The sequence below is a fragment of the Pleurodeles waltl genome, chromosome 4_2 (genome assembly GCF_031143425.1).
Source record: "Pleurodeles waltl isolate 20211129_DDA chromosome 4_2, aPleWal1.hap1.20221129, whole genome shotgun sequence".
NCBI classification, from domain to species: domain Eukaryota; kingdom Metazoa; phylum Chordata; class Amphibia; order Caudata; family Salamandridae; genus Pleurodeles; species Pleurodeles waltl.
Window position 1 is genome coordinate 1,033,782,403 of NC_090443.1, and position 20,686 is coordinate 1,033,803,088.

A 20,686-nucleotide genomic window follows, 5' to 3' on the forward strand; every position below is an offset into this window, starting at 1 on the left:
TACCTAGAGCAATGGTTGCCAACCTGTGATCCGGGGATCCCTGGCGGTCCGCAACGGCTCCTCAAGGGGTCAGTGACTGGTTAGAAAATTCAAATCATTGACAATGTTTAGGCCTGGTCCCTGGCTTTAAGTACTGACTCGCTGGGGGTCCCCAGATTTCAATAATGATTCAGTGGGGGTCCCCAGGTTCAGGTAATGATAAAGTGGGGGTTCACAGAACTTAAAAGGATGGGAACCCTTGACCTAGAGTAAAGTGCAAACCTGAATCACATCTTCTCACGCAGAGTGAGAAGCAGTTCTGTTGTGTGCACAAAGTATGCCACGTGCGTAAGCACTTAGCACCCCCCTGCTTGAAGGTGTTGGGCAGTGTTTGGTGTGCACAGGTGGTACTCACAAGACTGGCTGCAGGCCGCGAGTGCACTAAACATGCTGCATACCAAAGACTGCAGTCTCTAGTGTCTGAGAAGTATGGAGATTACACAGTCTATATGGATTGAACACACTCTTCAGGCAAAGCCTGCAGGCCTTCAGCTGGTTTGAAACAACCTCCCACCTAAGGACCTCACCCTCTCTGCTGGAAGTCAGAGAAATACACAATACCTGGCTGTTCGACTGAGCCCCTGCAGCGCACAGTCAGCGCCTGGACACCCTCACGGGTGAATAGCACGCTTTAGACTGAGTGCAAACACTGCTAGAAGCTATGAAACCAATGAAAAAGTGGTGCCTGCAGCCCAAGGATGCAAGCCGGCTTTGTTCTTTTTTAAAAGGGGCACACACACTCTACCGTGACCCACCATGTGTACTAAGCACTTAACACGCACTCCTGCCAGTTCTTTGCTGCTTAAACACAGCAGAGCTCTAAACAAGCTCTGGCCAAGCTAACAAATCTGGTGTTGTCCACCAGCCTTTTTGCTTTGCCAATGCTTGTTTGCACTGCTTTTCTAAAACTTTATTGTTAGAGGATGTGCCAGGCACTCGCCAATATGTAAAAATGAAATTACCATAACACAACAATATTTTTTTTGTCTCAAAAACCATACTCTGCCACTGAAGCCTCAAGCATAAAACAGAACTACTTTTTGTGCGCATGTGCTCCGTGTGAAGGGGCAGACCGCTCCACCGTGGACCAATGAAAAGGGAGGGCTGGTTGAAAACCCTCATTAGTATGAGACATATATATTATATATACACACACACACACACAATGTATACACATAATTTTAGTAAAATCAAAATGTCAAGTCTAAAATGACGCATTCACTGAAAAAAAGTCTCAAAGCATGTAAAGGTAGCTTGCCAGACAGGTTTAGCAAACAGCAAGATATTAAAACATATTTAACATTGTATTAGAATATTTCAACTAAAGGGACCTTAAAGTTACAACAAAACAATGAATGTGCATCAGACACATGGGCGCAGTAGAGAGAGGAAACAGACAGAATATGTACATCAGAGGCAAAAAGGGAAAAACACTGGGGTGGGGGGCGACCTGTGCCTCAGAGACAGAAAGAGGAAGACACAAGACCCGAGACGGCTGGAGAAAGGCACAGGGACAGCACCAGAAAGAGGAAGAAAACCAAGGGACAGGACATGCACATCAGAGACGAAAGGGGACACAGGGCTTCTTCAGAGACGAGAGGAGAAAGGAGACAGGGCTTCTTCATCAGAGACAATAGGAGAAAGAAGACACAGGGCTTCTTCATCAGAGACAATAGGAGAAAGAAGACACAGGGCTTCTTCATCAGAGACGAAAGGAGACAGAGCTTGACTTCTTCAGAGACAAGAGGAGAAAGGGGACACAGGGCTTCTTCATCAGAGACAAGAGGAGAAAGGGGACACAGGGCTTCTTCATCAGAGACAAGAGGAGAAGGGAGACACAGGCTTCTTCATCAGAGACAAGAGGAGAAGGGAGACACAGGCTTCTTCATCAGAGACAAGAGGAGAAGGGAGACACAGGGCTTTGGCTTCTTCAGAGACAATAGGAGAAAGGAGACACAGGGCTTCTTCATCAAAGACGAGAGGAGAAGGGAGACACGGGGCCTGGATTCTTCAGAGACAAGAGAAGAAAGGAGACACAGGGCTTCTTCATCAGAGACAAGAGGAGAAAGGGGACACAGGGCTTCTTCATCAGAGACAAAAGGAGAAAGGAGACAGAGCTTGACTTCTTCAGAGACGAGGAGAAGGGAGACACGGGGCTTGGCTTCTTCAGAGACAAGAGGAGAAAGGAGACACAGGGCTTCTTCATCAGAGACAAGAGGAGAAAGGGGACACATGGCTTCTTCATCAGAGACAAGAGGAGAAAGGGGACACATGGCTTCTTCATCAGAGACAAGAGGAGAAAGGGGACACGGGGATCTTCATCAGAGACAAGAGGAGAAAGGGGACACGGGGCTTGGCTTCTTCATCAGAGGCGAAAGGAGACACAGGGCTTCTTCATCAGAGACAAAAGGAGAAAGGAGACAGAGCTTGACTTCTTCAGAGACAAGAGGAGAAGGGAGACACGGGGCTTGGCTTCTTCAGAGACAAGAGGAGAAAGGGGACACATGGCTTCATCAGAGACAAAAGGAGAAAGGAGACACGGGGCTTGGCTTCTTCAGAGACAAGAGGAGAAAGGGGACACATGGCTTCTTCATCAGAGACAAGAGGAGAAAGGGGACACAGGGCTTGGCTTCTTCATCAGAGACAAGAGGAGAAAGGGGACACAGGGCTTGGCTTCTTCATCAGAGACAAGAGCAGAAAGGGGACACAGGGCTTGGCTTCTTCAGAGACAAGAGGAGAAAGAGCAGCTGCAGATCACAAAGGGGAGGACAAATGCAGAGGGCTGCAAAAACTAATAAACTATATAGGAAAACAACATACAAGCAGCAGGAAGACAGGGCAGAGAAAAGGAAAAATACAGAATAAAGGGTGGGAAACATGTTCCCACCCATTCACCTAACATACGTCATTTTTTTAAAGATTACGCGGATTTCCCTCAATCAGCTTCGCTAGGCGCTCCAGGAAAGTGTCCACGAGAGCGCGCCTCGCGTTACAAATTCACTTAAAATGCTGGTCCACGTACAAAACATTTTACGTTTACAGCTCCCACAAGATATTTTGTGCTCACACCAGTGTCCCGTCGGTATAAATCCATAACGGGGTTGGGGGACTAAATTGTGCAAAATGCGCAGACCAGAACAAAAGCAGAAATTACACAGGATCCCAAATATTAGGCCACACATTAGTAGGCGTGTCAGAGTTTTGAGGGGCCGGGCCCTGCACTTCCTGCGGGGCCCCACACAGCAAATCCACGTTTGCACGTTAAAAATCAATATTATATCTTGCAGGTGAAGATAATACACAGCAGCTTCACCATCTGGCATGTTAGCTACGTCATCATTAATAAACACGGCAGACTCTAAATATACGTTACACCAAGAGCGGGGGCCCCCTCCTCAGTCTGACGGCATCAGAGACAGGAGGAGAGAGACACAGGACCCGAGCATCAGAGACAGGAGGCGCAGGACCCGAGCATCAGAGACAGGAGGAGGAAGAAGACACAGGACCCGAGCATCAGAGACAGGAGGAGAGAGACACAGGACCCGAGCACCAGAGACAGGAGGAGAGAGACACAGGGCCCGAGCACCAGAGACAGGAGGAGAGAGACACAGGACCCGAGCATCAGAGACTTGAGGAGGAAGAAGACACAGGACCCGAGCATCAGAGACTTGAGGAGGAAGAAGACACAGGACCCGAGCATCAGAGACTTGAGGAGGAAGAAGACACAGGACCCGAGCATCAGAGACGGGAGGAGGAAGAAGACACAGGACCCGAGCATCAGAGACGGGAGGAGGAAGAAGACACAGGACACGAGCATCAGAGACGGGAGGAGGAAGAAGACACAGGACCCGAGCATCAGACACGGGAGGAGGAAGAAGACACAGGACCCGAGCATCAGAGACGGTAGGAGGAAGAAGACACAGGACCCGAGCATCAGAGACGGTAGGAGGAAGAAGACACAGGACCCGAGCATCAGAGACAGGAGGAGAGACACAGGACCCGAGCATCAGAGACAGGAGGAGAGACACAGGACCCGAGCATCAGAGACGGGAGGAGGAAGAAGACACAGGACCCGAGCATCAGAGACGGGAGGAGGAAGAAGACACAGGACCCGAGCATCAGAGACGGGAGGAGGAAGAAGACACAGGACCCGAGCATCAGAGACGGGAGGGGGGAAGAAGACACAGGACCCGAGCATCAGAGACGGGAGGGGGGAAGAAGACACAGGACCCGAGCATCAGAGACGGGAGGGGGGAAGAAGACACAGGACCCGAGCATCAGAGACGGGAGGGGGGAAGAAGACACAGGACCCGAGCATCAGAGACAGGAGGAGCGAGACACAGGACCCGAGCATCAGAGACAGGAGGAGAGACACAGGACCCGAGCATCAGAGACAGGAGGAGAGACACAGGACCCGAGCACCAGAGACAGGAGGAGAGTGACACAGGACCCAGCATCAGAGACAGGAGGAGAGTGACACAGGACCCAGCATCAGAGACGGGAGGGGGGAAGAAGACACAGGACCCGAGCATCAGAGACGGGAGGGGGGAAGAAGACACAGGACCCGAGCATCAGAGACAGGAGGAGCGAGACACAGGACCCGAGCATCAGAGACAGGAGGAGAGACACAGGACCCGAGCATCAGAGACAGGAGGAGAGACACAGGACCCGAGCACCAGAGACAGGAGGAGAGTGACACAGGACCCAGCATCAGAGACAGGAGGAGAGTGACACAGGACCCAGCATCAGAGACGGGAGGAGGAAGAAGACACAGGACCCGAGCATCAGAGACGGGAGGAGGAAGAAGACACAGGACCCGAGCATCAGAGACGGGAGGAGGAAGAAGACACAGGACCCGAGCATCAGAGACAGGAGGAGAGACACAGGACCCGAGCATCAGAGACAGGAGGAGAGACACAGGACCCGAGCATCGGAGATGGGGGAAGGAAGACGACACAGGACCCGAGCATCAGAGACAGGAGAAGAGAGACACAGGACCCAAGCATCAGAGACAGGAGGAGGAGGACGACGACACGGGACCCGAGCATCAGAGACGGGAGGAGGAAGACGACACGGGACCCGAGCATCAGAGACGGGAGGCGCAGGACCCTAGCATCAGAGACGGGAGGAGGAAGAAGACACGGGACCCGAGCATCAGAGACGGGAGGAGAGACACGGGACCCGAGCATCAGAGACGGGAGGAGAGACACGGGACCCGAGCATCAGAGACGGGAGGAGAGACACGGGACCCGAGCATCGGAGATGGGGGAAGGAAGACGACACAGGACCCGAGCATCAGAGACAGGAGAAGAGAGACACAGGACCCGAGCATCAGAGACAGGAGGAGGAGGAGGAGGACGACGACACGGGACCCGAGCATCAGAGACGGGAGGAGGAAGACGACACGGGACCCGAGCATCAGAGACGGGAGGCGCAGGACCCTAGCATCAGAGACGGGAGGAGGAAGAAGACACAGGACCCGAGCATCAGAGATGGGAGGAGAGACACGGGACCCGAGCATCAGAGACGGGAGGAGAGACACGGGACCCGAGCATCAGAGACGGGAGGAGAGACACAGGACCCGAGCATCGGAGATGGGGGAAGGAAGACGACACAGGACCCGAGCATCAGAGACAGGAGAAGAGAGACACAGGACCCGAGCATCAGAGACAGGAGGAGGAGGAGGATGACGACACGGGACCCGAGCATCAGAGACGGGAGGAGGAAGACGACACGGGACCCGAGCATCAGAGACGGGAGGCGCAGGACCCTAGCATCAGAGACAGGAGGAGGAAGAAGACACAGGACCCGAGCATCAGAGATGGGAGGAGAGACACAGGACCCGAGCATCAGAGACGGGAGGAGAGACACAGGACCCGAGCATCAGAGACGGGAGGAGAGACACAGGACCCGAGCATCAGAGACGGGAGGAGAGACACAGGACCCGAGCATCAGAGACGGGAGGAGAGACACAGGACCCGAGCATCAGAGACAGGGGAAGGAAGACGACACAGGACCCGAGCATCAGAGACAGGGGAAGGAAGACGACACAGGACCCGAGCATCAGAGACAGGAGGAGAGACACAGGACCCCAGCACCAGAGACGGGAGGAGAGACACAGGACCCCAGCATCAGAGACAGGAGGAGGAGGAAGAAGACAGGGGACCCGAGCATCAGAGACGGGAGGAGGAAGAAGACACAGGACCCGAGCATCAGAGACAGGAGGCCAGGAAGACACAGGACCCGAGCATCAGAGACAGGAGGCCAGGAAGACACAGGACCCGAGCATCAGAGACAGGAAGACACAGGACCCGAGCATCAGAGACAGGAGGCGCAGGACCCGAGCATTAGAGACAGGAGGCCAGGAAGACACAGGACCCGAGCATCAGAGACAGGAGGCCAGGAAGACACAGGACCCGAGCATCAGAGACAGGAGGCCAGGAAGACACAGGACCCGAGCATCAGAGACAGGAGGCCAGGAAGACACAGGACCCGAGCATCAGAGACAGGAGGCGCAGGACCCGAGCATCAGAGACAGGAGGCCAGGAAGACACAGGACCCGAGCATCAGAGACAGGAGGCCAGGAAGACACAGGACCCGAGCATCAGAGACAGGAGGCCAGGAAGACACAGGACCCGAGCATCAGAGACAGGAGGCGCAGGACCCGAGCATCAGAGACAGGAGGCGCAGGACCCGAGCATCAGAGACAGTAGGAGAGACACAGGACCTGAGCATCAGAGACGGGGGAGGAAGACGACACAGGACCCGAGCATCAGAGAGGGGAAGAGGAAGAAGACACAGGACCCGAACATCAGAGACAGGAGGAGGAAGAAGAGCATCAGAGATGGGAGGAGGAAGAAGACACAGGACCCGAACATCAGAGACAGGAGGAGGAAGAAGAGCATCAGAGATGGGAGGAGGAAGAAGACACAGGACCCGAACATCAGAGACAGGAGGAGGAAGAAGACACGGGACCCGAGCATCAGAGACGGGAAGAGGAAGAAGACACGGGACCCGAGCATCAGAGACGGGAAGAGGAAGAAGACACGGGACCCGAGCATCAGAGAGCGGAGGAGGAAGAAGACACGGGACCCGAGCATCAGAGAGCGGAGGAGGAAGAAGACACGGGACCCGAGCATCAGAGAGCGGAGGAGGAAGAAGACACAGGACCCGAGCATCAGAGAGCGGAGGAGGAAGAAGGCACAGGACCCGAGCATCAGAGAGCGGAGGAGGAAGAAGACACAGGACCCGAGCATCAGAGAGCGGAGGAGGAAGAAGGCACAGGACCCGAGCATCAGAGAGCGGAGGAGGAAGAAGGCACAGGACCCGAGCATCAGAGAGCGGAGGAGGAAGAAGGCACAGGACCCGAGCATCAGAGAGCGGAGGAGGAAGAAGGCACAGGACCCGAGCATCAGAGAGCGGAGGAGGAAGAAGGCACAGGACCCGAGCATCAGAGAGCGGAGGAGGAAGAAGACACAGGACCCGAGCATCAGAGACAGGAGGAGAAAGAAGACACAGGACCCGAGCATCAGAGACAGGAAGAGGCAGAAGACACAGGGCCCGAGCATCAGAGACGGGAGGAGAGACACAGGGCCCGAGCATCAGAGACGGGAGGAGAGACACAGGACCCGAGCATCAGAGACAGGAGGAGGAAGAAGACACAGGACCCGAGCATCAGAGATAGGAGGAGAGACACAGGACCCGAGCATCAGAGACAGGAGGAGAGACACAGGACCCGAGCATCAGAGACAGGAGGAGGAAGAAGACACAGGACCCGAGCATCAGAGACAGGAGGAGAGACACAGGACCCGAGCATCAGAGACAGGAGGAGAGACACAGGACCCGAGCATCAGAGACAGGAGGAGAGACACAGGACCCGGGCAGACACAGGACCCGAGCATCAGAGACAGGAGGAGAGACACAGGACCCGGGCATCAGAGACAGGAGGAGGAAGAAGACACAGGACCCGAGCATCAGAGACAGGAGGCGCAGGACCTAAGCATCAGAGACGGGAGGAGGAAGAAGACACAGGACCCGAGCATCAGAGACGGGAGGAGGAAGAAGACACAGGACCCGACACTAGAAGAAAGACGGTATCTGTTTCAGAATCAAAAACAAGAGGAGAAAGATTCTCAGGACCTGAGAATCAGAGAAAGAAGAAATAGCCTGTGAATCAGAAACAGGAGAAGACAGACGCAGGCATTTTGGCAGGAGGAGGACGACGACATAGGACTTGAGCATCAGAGACTCTAGGAGAAAGACAGCACAGGTCTGTGCAAAGATACTAGGAGAGATACACGTCTCAGCATTAAACACAAGAGGAGAGAGAATACCAGGACCAGAGCATCAGTAAAAGAAGATACAGCCTGCAAATCAGAGGCGGGCACAAACCTTTAAGCATCAGTGACGCGAGACAGACATAGACCTTTAAGCCTCAGAGACAGCACCTTAGCATCAGTGACTTGAGACAGACACACATCTTTGAGCATCAGAGGCAGGACCTGAGACAGGATACAGACACAGACCTTTAAGCATCACCTGTGCATCAGTGACAGGATATAATATGCCTGGCGATTGCTTTACTTGTGGTACAAGGCACACTCGGCCACAGAATCCTTAAAGAGGTGTTGCTGATGTTGGGGGTATTTTCTGGTACACCACCCCCCACCCCCACCCCACCCCCTCCCAAGCCCCTTTCGTTTTATTGGCAACCACAAAAGTACAGGCTTGAAAAGTTCTGAAAGGGGGCAAGTATGGGCTGCTCACGTGAAACAGTAGCAGGCAGATGATGGGATAGAGGAGCAAGCAACAGGTGATGGGGGAGGGGGGAGAGAGAAGGAGGCAGGTGATGGGAGGGGGCAGAGAGAAGGAGGCAGGTGATGGGAGGGGGCAGAGAGAAGGAGGCAGGTGAAGGGAGGGGGCAGAGAGAAGCAGTCAGGTGAAGGGAGGGGGCAGAGAGAGGCAGTCAGGTGAAGGGAGGGGGCAGAGAGAGGCAGTCAGGTGAAGGGAGGGGGCAGAGAGAGGCAGTCAGGTGAAGGGAGAGGGCAGAGAGAGGCAGTCAGGTGAAGGGAGAGGGCAGAGAGAGGCAGTCAGGTGAAGGGAGAGGGCAGAGAGAGGCAGTCAGGTGAAGGGAGAGGGCAGAGAGAAGCAGTCAGGTGAAGGGAGAGGGCAGAGAGAAGCAGTCAGGTGATGGGGCAAGAAGCAACAGGCAGGAGAGGAAGGGGGAGGTAAGCAGTGGTGACAAGTAACAAGAGCAGACAGGTCCAGTGAGTAGCAGCGGATCTACGGCTGGGAGAGGGAAGGAACCAGGTCCTGTGAGCAGCAGAAGCAGAGATGGGTGTAGGCGATGGATGGAGAGTACACAATGCATGGAGTGGGGAGGGGCCCTGTGAGTAGCAGCACAGAGGGGTAAGCAATGGATAGAGAGTACAATGCATGGAGAGGGGAGGGGCCAGGCCCTGCGAGTAGCAGAAGCAGAGAGAGGTGTAGGCAATGCATGGAGTGGGGAGGGGCCCTGTGAGTAGCAGAAGCAGAGACAGGTGTAGGCAATGCATGGAGTGTGGAGGGCCCTGTGAGTAGCAGAAGCAGAGACAGGTGTAGGCAATGGATGGAGTGTGGAGGGCCCTGTGAGTAGCAGAGACAGGTGTAGGCAATGCATGGAGTGGGGAGGGGCCCTGTGAGTAGCAGAGAGAGGTGTAGGCAATGCATGGAGTGGGGAGGGCCCTGTGAGTAGCAGAGAGAGGTGTAGGCAATGCATGGAGTGGGGAGGGGCCCTGTGAGTAGCAGAGACAGGTGTAGGCAATGCATGGAGTGGGGAGGGGCCCTGTGAGTAGCAGAGAGAGGTGTAGGCAATGCATGGAGTGGGGAGGGCCCTGTGAGTAGCAGAAGCAGAGACAGGTGTAGGCAATGCATGGAGTGGGGAGGGCCCTGTGAGTAGCAGAGACAGGTGTAGGCAATGCATGGAGTGTGGAGGGCCCTGTGAGTAGCAGAGAGAGGTGTAGGCAATGGATGGAGTGGGGAGGGCCCTGTGAGTAGCAGAGAGAGGTGTAGGCAATGCATGGAGTGGGGAGGGCCCTGTGAGTAGCAGAAGCAGAGACAGGTGTAGGCAATGCATGGAGTGGGGAGGGGCCCTGTGAGTAGCAGAGACAGGTGTAGGCAATGCATGGAGTGTGGAGGGCCCTGTGAGTAGCAGAGAGAGGTGTAGGCAATGGATGGAGTGGGGAGGGCCCTGTGAGTAGCAGAGAGAGGTGTAGGCAATGCATGGAGTGGGGAGGGCCCTGTGAGTAGCAGAAGCAGAGACAGGTGTAGGCAATGCATGGAGTGGGGAGGGGCCCTGTGAGTAGCAGAAGCAGAGACAGGTGTAGGCAATGCATGGAGTGTGGAGGGCCCTCTGAGTAGCAGAGAGAGGTGTAGGCAATGGATGGAGTGGGGAGGGCCCTGTGAGTAGCAGAGACAGGTGTAGGCAATGCATGGAGTGTGGAGGGCCCTGTGAGTAGCAGAGAGAGGTGTAGGCAATGGATGGAGTGGGGAGGGCCCTGTGAGTAGCAGAGAGAGGTGTAGGCAATGCATGGAGTGGGGAGGGCCCTGTGAGTAGCAGAAGCAGAGACAGGTGTAGGCAATGCATGGAGTGGGGAGGGGCCCTGTGGGTAGCAGAAGCAGAGACAGGTGTAGGCAATGCATGGAGTGGGGAGGGGCCCTGTGAGTAGCAGAGACAGGTGTAGGCAATGGATGGAGTGGGGAGGGCCCTGTGAGTAGCAGAGAGGGGTGTAGGCAATGCATGGAGTGGGGAGGGACCTGTGAGTAGCAGACGCAGGGAGGAGTGTAGGCAATGCCTGGAGTGGGGAGGGGCCAGGCCCTGCGAGTAGCAGAAGCAGAGAGAGGTGTAGGCAATGGATGGAGTGGGGAGGGCCCTGTGAGTAGCAGAAGCAGAGACAGGTGTAGGCAATGCATGGAGTGGGGAGGGGCCCTGTGGGTAGCAGAAGCAGAGACAGGTGTAGGCAATGCATGGAGTGGGGAGGGGCCCTGTGAGTAGCAGAGACAGGTGAAGGCAATGGATGGAGTGGGGAGGGCCCTGTGAGTAGCAGAGAGGGGTGTAGGCAATGCATGGAGTGGGGAGGGACCTGTGAGTAGCAGACGCAGGGAGGGGTGTAGGCAATGCATGGAGTGGGGAGGGGCCAGGCCCTGCGAGTAGCAGAAGCAGAGAGAGGTGTAGGCAATGGATGGAGTGGGGAGGGCCCTGTGAGTAGCAGAAGCAGAGACAGGTGTAGGCAATGCATGGAGTGGGGAGGGCCCTGTGAGTATCAGAGACAGGTGTAGGCAATGGATGGAGTGGGGAGGGCCCTGTGAGTAGCAGAGAGGGGTGTAGGCAATGGATGGAGTGGGGAGGGACCTGTGAGTAGCAGACGCAGGGAGGGGTGTAGGCAATGCATGGAGTGGGGAGGGCCCTGTGAGTAGCAGAAGCAGAGACAGGTGTAGGCAATGCATAGAGTGGGGAGGGGCCCTGTGAGTAGCAGAGAGGGGTGTAGGCAATGCATGGAGTGGGGAGGGCCCTGTGAGTAGCAGAGACAGGTGTAGGCAATGGATGGAGAGAGTACAGTACATGGAGAGGGCAGGCCCTGTGGGCAGCAGAGACAGGTGCAGACAATGGATGGAGAGAGTACAGTACATGGAGAGGGACAGGCCCTGTGAGTAGCAGCACAGAGGTGCAGACAATGGATGGAGAGAGTACTGTACATGGAGAGGGACAGGCCCTGCGGGCAGCAGAGACAGGTGCAGACAATGGATGGAGAGAGTACAGTACATGGAGAGGGACAGGCCCTGTGGGCAGCAGAGACAGGTGCAGACAATGGATGGAGAGAGTACAGTACATGGAGAGGGACAGGCCCTGTGGGCAGCAGAGACAGGTGCAGACAATGGATGGAGAGAGTACAGTACATGGAGAGGGGCAGGCCCTGTGGGCAGCAGAGACAGGTGCAGACAATGGATGGAGAGTACAGTACATGGAGAGGGACAGGCTCTGTGAGCAGCAGAAGCAGAGACAGGTGCAGACAATGGATGGAGAGTACAGTGCAGTACAGTACATGGAGAGGGACAGGCCCTGTGGGCAGCAGAGACAGGTGCAGACAATGGATGGAGAGTACAGTGCAGTACAGTACATGGAGAGGGACAGGCCCTGTGAGTAGCAGAGACAGGTGCAGACAATGGATGGAGAGAGTACAGTACATGGAGAGGGACAGGCCCTGTGGGTAGCAGAGACAGGTGCAGACAATGGATGGAGAGAGTACAGTACATGGAGAGGGGCAGGCCCTGTGGGCAGCAGAGACAGGTGCAGACAATGGATGGAGAGTACAGTACATGGAGAGGGACAGGCTCTGTGAGCAGCAGAAGCAGAGAGAGGTGCAGCCAATGGATGGAGAGTACAGTGCAGTACAGTACAGGGAGAGGGACAGGCCCTGTGGGCAGCAGAGACAGGTGCAGACAATGCATGGAGAGGGACAGGCCCTGCGGGCAGCAGAGACAGGTGAAGACAGTGCATGGAGAGGGACAGGCCCTGTGGGCAGCAGAGACAGGTGCAGACAATGGATGGAGAGTACAGTACATGGAGAGGGACAGGCCCTGCGGGCAGCAGAGACAGGTGCAGACAATGGATGGAGAGGGACAGGCCCTGTGGGCAGCAGAGACAGGTGCAGGCAATGGATGGAGAGGGACAGGCCCTGCGGGCAGCAGAGACAGGTGAAGACAGTGCATGGAGAGGGACAGGCCCTGTGGGCAGCAGAGACAGGTGCAGACAATGGATGGAGAGTACAGTGCAGTACAGTACTTGGAGAGGGACAGGCCCTGTGGGCAGCAGAGACAGGTGCAGACAATGGATGGAGAGTACAGTACATGGAGAGGGACAGGCTCTGTGAGCAGCAGAAGCAGAGAGAGGTGCAGCCAATGGATGGAGAGTACAGTGCAGTACAGTACATGGAGAGGGACAGGCCCTGTGGGCAGCAGAGACAGGTGCAGGCAATGGATGGAGAGGGACAGGCCCTGTGGGCAGCAGAGACAGGTGCAGGCAATGGATGGAGAGGGACAGGCCCTGCGGGCAGCAGAGACAGGTGAAGACAGTGCATGGAGAGGGACAGGCCCTGTGGGCAGCAGAGACAGGTGCAGACAATGGATGGAGAGTACAGTGCAGTACAGTACATGGAGAGGGACAGGCCCTGTGGGCAGCAGAGACAGGTGCAGACAATGGATGGAGAGTACAGTACATGGAGAGGGACAGGCTCTGTGAGCAGCAGAAGCAGAGAGAGGTGCAGCCAATGGATGGAGAGTACAGTGCAGTACAGTACATGGAGAGGGACAGGCCCTGTGGGCAGCAGAGACAGGTGCAGACAATGGATGGAGAGTACAGTGCAGTACAGTACATGGAGAGGGACAGGCCCTGCGGGCAGCAGAGACAGGTGCAGACAATGGATGGAGAGGGACAGGCCCTGTGGGCAGCAGAGACAGGTGCAGACAATGGATGGAGAGTACAGTGCAGTACAGTACATGGAGAGGGACAGGCCCTGCGGGCAGCAGAGACAGGTGCAGACAATGGATGGAGAGGGACAGGCCCTGAGGGCAGCAGAGACAGGTGAAGACAGTGCATGGAGAGGGACAGGCCCTGCGGGCAGCAGAGACAGGTGCAGGCGGCGGACAGTGGCCGAGCCCCCCGCGGCCGCTCACCTGGGCTCCGGCAGGATGATCTTCTTGCTGGCCCTGGCCGCCGGGGTGCTCTTGCTCTTCTCCATGGCCATCAGGTAGCTGACATCTGCCAGCACTGCCTCCAGGTCGGCCATCTTGGCTCTGCTCTCCTCCTCACTCACTGCCTGAACCCCCTCTGGGTCTCCCCAGAGCCCCCTCCTGGGCGCTGCTGCTCAGGCCCCGATGTCCATCCGGGGCTCTGCTCCCCCGCAGAGGTGGGGGTCCTCCTCAGCCCTGGCAGCCCCCTGAGGCTGCTGCTGCTCCGGCACAGGTGTTCGGGGGGGTCTCAGCACAGTCCTGGGGGCCCACACTCCGATCTCCTCCTGGGTGGGCCAGATGCTCAGCAGGGGGTCCTGTGCTGCTCAGAGCCAGATGCACACTAGGAGGGAGGGGGTCAGCTCGCCCACAGTTGGGGTCCCCGCAGTGCTGCGGTCCCCCTCTGGCTCCTTGGGCGAGTTCCCTCTGAGGATGGGTGTCCTGCTCAGCCTGAGTGCCCCCTTGGTTGCTGCTGAGGGCCAGGGGCACACTGGGGGTCCTACTATGGCTGAGTTACCCTCTGAAGCCCCTTGCCAACTGCTGGTGCTGCTCCGAGCCAAGTGCACACTGGGGGTGGGGGTCTGATCAGTCCTGGGTGCCCCCTCAAGCCTCCTGTCTGCTGGTGGTGCTGCTCAGAGCCAGGTGCACACTGGGGGTCCAGCTTCCTCCCAGGGTGGGGGGGTCCTACTATGGCTGAGTTACCCTCTGAAGCCCCTTGCCAACTGCTGGTGCTGCTCCGAGCCAAGTGCACACTGGGGGTGGGGGTCTGATCAGTCCTGGGTGCCCCCTCAAGCCTCCTGTCTGCTGGTGGTGCTGCTCAGAGCCAGGTGCACACTGGGGGTTCAGCTCCCTCTAGGGTGGGGGTCCTGCTCAGTCCGGCGTGCCCTACAGGCCTCTGGTTTGCTGCTGCTCAAAGCCAGGTGCACAAAAAAGGGGGGGGGGAATCCAGCCTCCTACAGGCCGATGGTCCTGCTTAGTCCTAGGTCCCTTTCAGGTCTCTTGTCTGCTGGTGCTGCTGCTCAGAGCCAGGTGCACACTAGGGGTCAGCCTCCTTCAGGGTGGGGGTCCTGCTCAGTCCCTTGTGCCCCTCAGGCCTCTTGACTGCTTGGTGCACACTGGGGATCAGCCCCCTCCAGGGTGGAGGTCCTGCTCAGTTCTTGGTACCCCTCAGCTCTCTTGTCTGCTGGCGGTGCTGCTTGGAGCCAGGTGCACACTAGGGGTCAGCCTCGTCCAGGGTGGTCGTTCAGGTCAGCCCTGGATGTCCATCAGGCCTCTTGTCTGGGTCCCCCGCAGTCCTGGGTGCCCCCTCAGGCCTCTTGTCTGCTGGTGCTGCTGCTCAGGTGCACACTGGGGGTTCAGCCTCCTCTAGGGTGGGGGTCCTGCTCAGTCCTGGGTCCCCCTCAGGCCTCTTGTCTGCTAGGTGCACACTGGCTGTTCAGCCCCCTCCAGGTGGGGGTCCTGCTCCGTCCTGGGTCCCCCACAGGCCTCTTGTCTGCTGAGGCTGCTGCTCAGGTGCAGACTGGTGGTTCAGCCCCCTCCGGACTGGGGGTCCCGCTCAGTCGTGGGTGGCGCAGGGGCCCCCAGGGCAGGAGGCAGAGGGTGCAGCAGGGGCGGGGGTCCCTGGGGGGTGAAGATGGCTGCAGCCTCCCTCTCTCTTCCTCTTTGAGCTGTGCTCTGTGTGAGAGAGGAGGAGGAGGGTGAGGAAGGAGAAGGGAGGGGATGGGGAGGGCTCTCACACAGCAGGGACGGGCGGCTGCTCCCTCTTAAAGGGGCCGCAGCTCCCAGCCAGCCCGGGCCCCCTGCTGGTCAGCGGGCAGAGGAGGGGGCGGGGCCTGGGGGGGTACGGATGGGGCAAAGTGAGAGGCGGAAGGAGCAAAGACACTCAGCAGTTCACGGGAGGAAACGAGGGGAGGGGCACGAACTGCATGGGGGGGGGGGCAAACAGAGGAAGAGGCGGGGGCAGCAAAGACAGAGGAGGGGACAGAAAGATACTCAGCACAGAAGCTGGGGGGAAAGATGGAGGGGCACACACTGCAAAATGGGGGTGGGTGGGAAGAATAGAGGTGAGAGAGGGGGGCACCCTGATACACAGGGGGGCACTCAGAGTGTGCAACAAAGGAGGGGAGGGGCACAGACCGCAAACTGCTGGGCTGGGGGAGGGACACTCAAACGGGGTGGCAAAAGAGGGGGCACCCAACGATTGGGGGGATCAGCTGAGGAACAAATGGAAAGGGGGGGGGCGAGGTGGCAGATGGGAGATTGCATGGAGTGGGGTGCGTACCCCTCGTGTGAAACAGGGTCACACGAGGGGTTCGCAAACATAAAGGGGAGAAAAGCTGCCCCCTCCCCCCCCCCGGAAGAGGAAGCTCGGAATACAAAACATTATCATAAATATTGTGGTTACCTAGCGCCCTTGTAGCGCCAGACGTGCATTTGTTCGGGCATCACGGCGCTTTTCGTGCTGGGAGGTCTGCCATGAGGCTTTTGCAAGGTGGTCTCGAGTCTAATCACGCATGACACTATATTGTAGGCGGGTTGGGCCAGTGATAACGCTTACAATTTGACAGCTTTTAAAAGCCACTAAAATTAACAAGATTCAGTGCTGTATCTGTTGCATTTTAAATGGTATTGGGTCACCTAATGGGGTACAGTCGTGCCCCCCAGTCCTGAGTGCCTGGCTGCACAGATCTGATATCCTGATGGGCTCAGAGGCCTGTCACTTCACACGGGCGACGCCCTGGACCCATACATGCCAGCATTTTAGAAGGGGAAAGTGAGTGTTTTTTAAAAAAAATACAAGCGGGAGAATGCATTTCCCTCACTGCCTGGCATGTATGTGGAGGGGTGCACCAAGCGTGACCCCCGCCTGTCATAGGTGCAGCGCATAGAGCAATGGTGACAGCGTACTCTGTTTTTTCAATGTATAGTTGTGACCAGACCCCTTTCTCTGCACTGGGTAAAGTTGTGCTTCTATGTGCCAACCAGATCCTAGCACAACAATCCCACGTGTGTGCTGTGCCCCGTGTGGTGCATGCTTGGTGTTGTGAGTGAGCCTCTGGGCAGAGACGTTTTAAGACCTGAGCGGAGAGGGCTCTGGCCCATAGGCTCAGCTTTTATGGGGGCCCCTGACACAGCCAGCTCTGTTCTGTAGAGGCTTGACCTGATGACCTTGACTAATTCTTAAACAGATTGTTTTAAATACCGTTTTACTTTAATGTATTTTTTTTTATTGTGGGTGATGTCTGAAAGTCTATCACAGATATTTTCCAGACAAAAATGTGGTTATGTTTCATGCAACATCCATAAAAAAAGTTTCTTTTGGAACAAAACAGGACCTCGCATATGAGTAATGAGAGGATGTCACATAGATTATTTGCAGTAATGTTAGTGAGCTGCTGCTGTGTTACAATATTGAAAACACACACCACTAGCTCTGAATATTAGATGTAAAATCATTTAGAATTTCCACGAGTGTGCCTGTGAACTGTCAGTGACCTGGCCAAAGAAGGCATGAAAGAGCTGAAACTGGATAATACATTCAAAGCTGTTCCAAACAGGGGCCCCCAAAATATGTTTGGCCCAGGACCCCCCAAATCCTTAAAATGTCCCTGCCTCTGGGATCCATTTTGGAGAGAGGCAGTCGTGGCTCGCGACAACGAGAAGGGCTTGGGGCGGCGTGCGCACGTGCGGGGGTGTAAATAAAAATGTAATGTAAGCACAAACACCTCCTCCGCTGCATTCAGCTTCTCTGTCCCTCGTTGCACGAGGCTGCATGCACAGGCTCCCAGCCTGCTCTGCGGCCAATCCTGACGCTGCTCAGAGCAGCACCAGAATTGGCTAGGAGGCAGCCTGTGCAGGCTCTCTCCAGCCCGGCAACTGTGTTGCCAGGCTCGAGAGAGCCTACTGCGCATGTGTGTTTGGCCGGCACGAGACAGCCGGCCAAACATACATGCACAGTGAGGGGGAGGGCTGAGCACTCCCCCTTGCTGCTCGTCACCCCATGGCCCTGCCCCTTTAAAAGAAAAGGATAATAAACAATGTTTATTATCCTTTTCTTTGAAAGGTTTTGCAGCTGCCGCTGCTAGCGGGGGACAACGCTTCTCCACCCTAATAGAGGAGTCGCCCCTGGAGAGAGGAGACATGAAATTAGAGAGGAGACAAAGCTCCTTTTGAAATTCTGTTATTCCTTTTCTGAGGGTCGGGCTAGACTTGCTGAAACACTGCTATTTGGTAGATGGAGTGAAGGGTGGGTCTGCAGTCTCTGTTGTTCAAGATAAAAGGGACACCTTAGGTGAGGCCAACCTTTTGTGTTACTCCTGATCACACTTCGTTGTTGCTGATGACAGCTGGATGCAGAAAGATCGAACCTCTTTGCGACTCTTGTGGGTGCTCCAGGCTGGAGACTAAACTACTGTGAGGAGCATCGCTCTACACAAACGCTGTGTCTGAAGAGTAGCTTGGAGAGGATACTTGAAATGAGGACCAACACAAACCGGTTCCGAAAGTGCAGGGAGTGGATCCACATCTCCTGTCTGCATTGACTGTATAATGTGCACCCGGTGACCCACTTGTTCTAATTCCAAGTACCCTCTGCCCAGGGAAGAGCGCGCCCGCAAGAGGGTGAGTGAGCAATCATTGGGGGAGCCAGGCAGCTACCCAGGAAGCCCAGGCCTGTTCACAGACTAAAAGTGACTCTTTGGGTCAGAACCAGTATCCTGCGGTAGAAAGACTGTGCTAACACAAGAGTACGAGCATAATCTCCACCTGAACCTAATCACGCTAGAGCCGGACCCGGGGAGGTACTGCCTGGACCACAAGAGGCAACCAGAGTCCACAGCAGAGGGGACCACTTACTCTAGCACTGGGGCATTCAGTTGTGTACATGTTCCTAAGTGCAGTATTTAGACATAGGCCCTCATTCTAAGTCTGGCGGGCGGCGGAGGCCGCCCGCCAGACTTCCCCCCTCCAAAGTACCGCTCCGCGGTCCAGAGACCGCGGAGGGTATTCCAAGTTTTCCCCTGGACTGGCGGGCGGCCGCCAAAAGGCCGCCCGCCAGCCCAGGGGAAAACGGCCTTCCCACCATGAAGCCGGCTCGTAATCGAGCCGGCGGTGTGGGAAGGTGCGACGGGTGCTACTGCACCCGTCGCGTATTTCACTGTCTGCTACGCAGACAGTGAAATACTAGCGGGGCCCTCTTACGGGGGCCCCTGCAGTGCCCATGCCATTGGCATGGGCACTGCAGGGGCCCCCAGGGGCCCCACGACAATCCTTACCGCCATCCTGTTCCTGGCGGGCGAGCCGCCAGGAACAGGATGGCGGTAAGGATTGTCAGAATCCCCTCGGCGGCGCAGCGAGCTGCGCCGCCTTGGAGGATTCTTAGGGGCAGTGGAAAACCGGCGGGAGACCGCCGGTTTTCCCTTTCTGACCGCGGCCAAAGCGCCGCGGTCAGAATGCCCAAGGGAGCACCGCCGGCCTGTCGGCGGTGCTCCCGCCCCCGTTGGCCCTGGCGGTTCTCTACCGCCAGGGTCATAATGAGGCCCATAGTGTGCTGTAAAGTACTTTTCTTATAGAAAGGCAGGCACTCGGCAGGTGCTGAATTAACGTTTTTGATTACACTATATGTGTTTGTTGAGTGCTGGCCGTGACCACCCCATGTTACCTCCCTGAGAAGCCTGCCACTGCTCGCCATCACTACCACTGAGATTCAAGTGCTGAATAGTAGGATAGTCCTTAGAACATCAGAGTTAAATGACCTCAGCAATCAAATTAGAGGCCCTACAGCCTGTGCTTGACCAGTGGCCCCCAGAAGGGGTCTGATAGTTGGCGGCAGGCAGGGTGAAACCCTGCAAAAGTCAGTTCCAGCTTACAGCAGTGGTGTAGTGAGCCCAGCTTGTATACATAAGAACCTGTCCATGGAAATGACGGTTGCAAGGTTAGCGGAGGTAGACCTTGATTCCCAGTCCCTAGATTAGTTGCAATCTCAGAGGAACAAGGACATTTGGGATCTTTGGGAGTTACATGAGAGATGAAATAGATAAACTGGAGGGGAGGAAACAAGATGTGATGGGCTCTTGGGAGTGTACCATGATAGGAAATCGGGGGCGGTGGCGTGCTGTGGTGTCAGACTCTCTTAGCCGCTTAGCATAGATTTTCCCTAAACACAACCCCAACACCACCATCAATTTCTAGTGTAACAACTCTAGAAAATATTCCCGTGGGTGGGTTAAGTCTGAGAACCTGAACTTGCAATTGGCTCTCCAGAAAGCTAAGGCTCATGAAGAGGAGAAGGCCAGGGAGTTTGAGAGGAAGAAGCTGATGTCAGCTCACAAGGAACAAGAGGGAAGGAGGAGGAAGGGACAATATGAATGGGACCACGAGGAGAGTAAAAGAAAACACGAGGAGCAGGGTTAGGAAAGGAAAAGACAGAAAAAAGAGAGAGGATTGGAGAGAGAGAGAGGATACAGTTATAAAAAGAGAAGCTCGAGATGGCAGCAGAGACAGCTACACCTGGAAAGAGTGATTACACTTCCAACTCTAACGGAGAACCTGCCAAGAGCTTGTTGAGATGTATGTGAAGGAATAAGACATTTTTCGAATGGTTTGTGAGCTTTGAGATTGCCTGTAGGCTACAGGCTTTGAATGATGTGCCTACGACAGCCACTTAAATTCATTGCTTGCACATAGAAGGTACGGCAGTCATTGAAAGGATGCCTGTAACTGAACAAATGAGGTAGGAGCAAGTGAAGGAATATCTGATCAGATGGTCTGAGCTGAAGCAGCCTGGTACGTCCAGAGGTTTAAAGAAAGGAAGAGAGTGGATAGTGTTCCATTTGAAACATGGTTCAGGGTAAGTTGTATGATTGGAATGAGTAGGTGAGAGGGA

General features: G+C 55.8%; 1 protein-coding gene across 1 annotated transcript in view; it reads right to left on the minus strand.

Annotated features, from left to right (window-relative positions):
• The window catches only part of GRK2 (G protein-coupled receptor kinase 2), a 258,235-nt gene extending 242,756 nt beyond the window's left edge, over positions 1–15,479 (minus strand). Inside the window, exon 1 of the mRNA XM_069232942.1 lies at positions 13,750–15,479. Within this exon, the coding sequence (XP_069089043.1) occupies positions 13,750–13,862 (113 nt within the window). The 5' untranslated portion in view covers positions 13,863–15,479. The remainder of the gene's footprint in view (positions 1–13,749) is intronic.
• Positions 15,480–20,686: the final 5,207 nt, after the last annotated feature.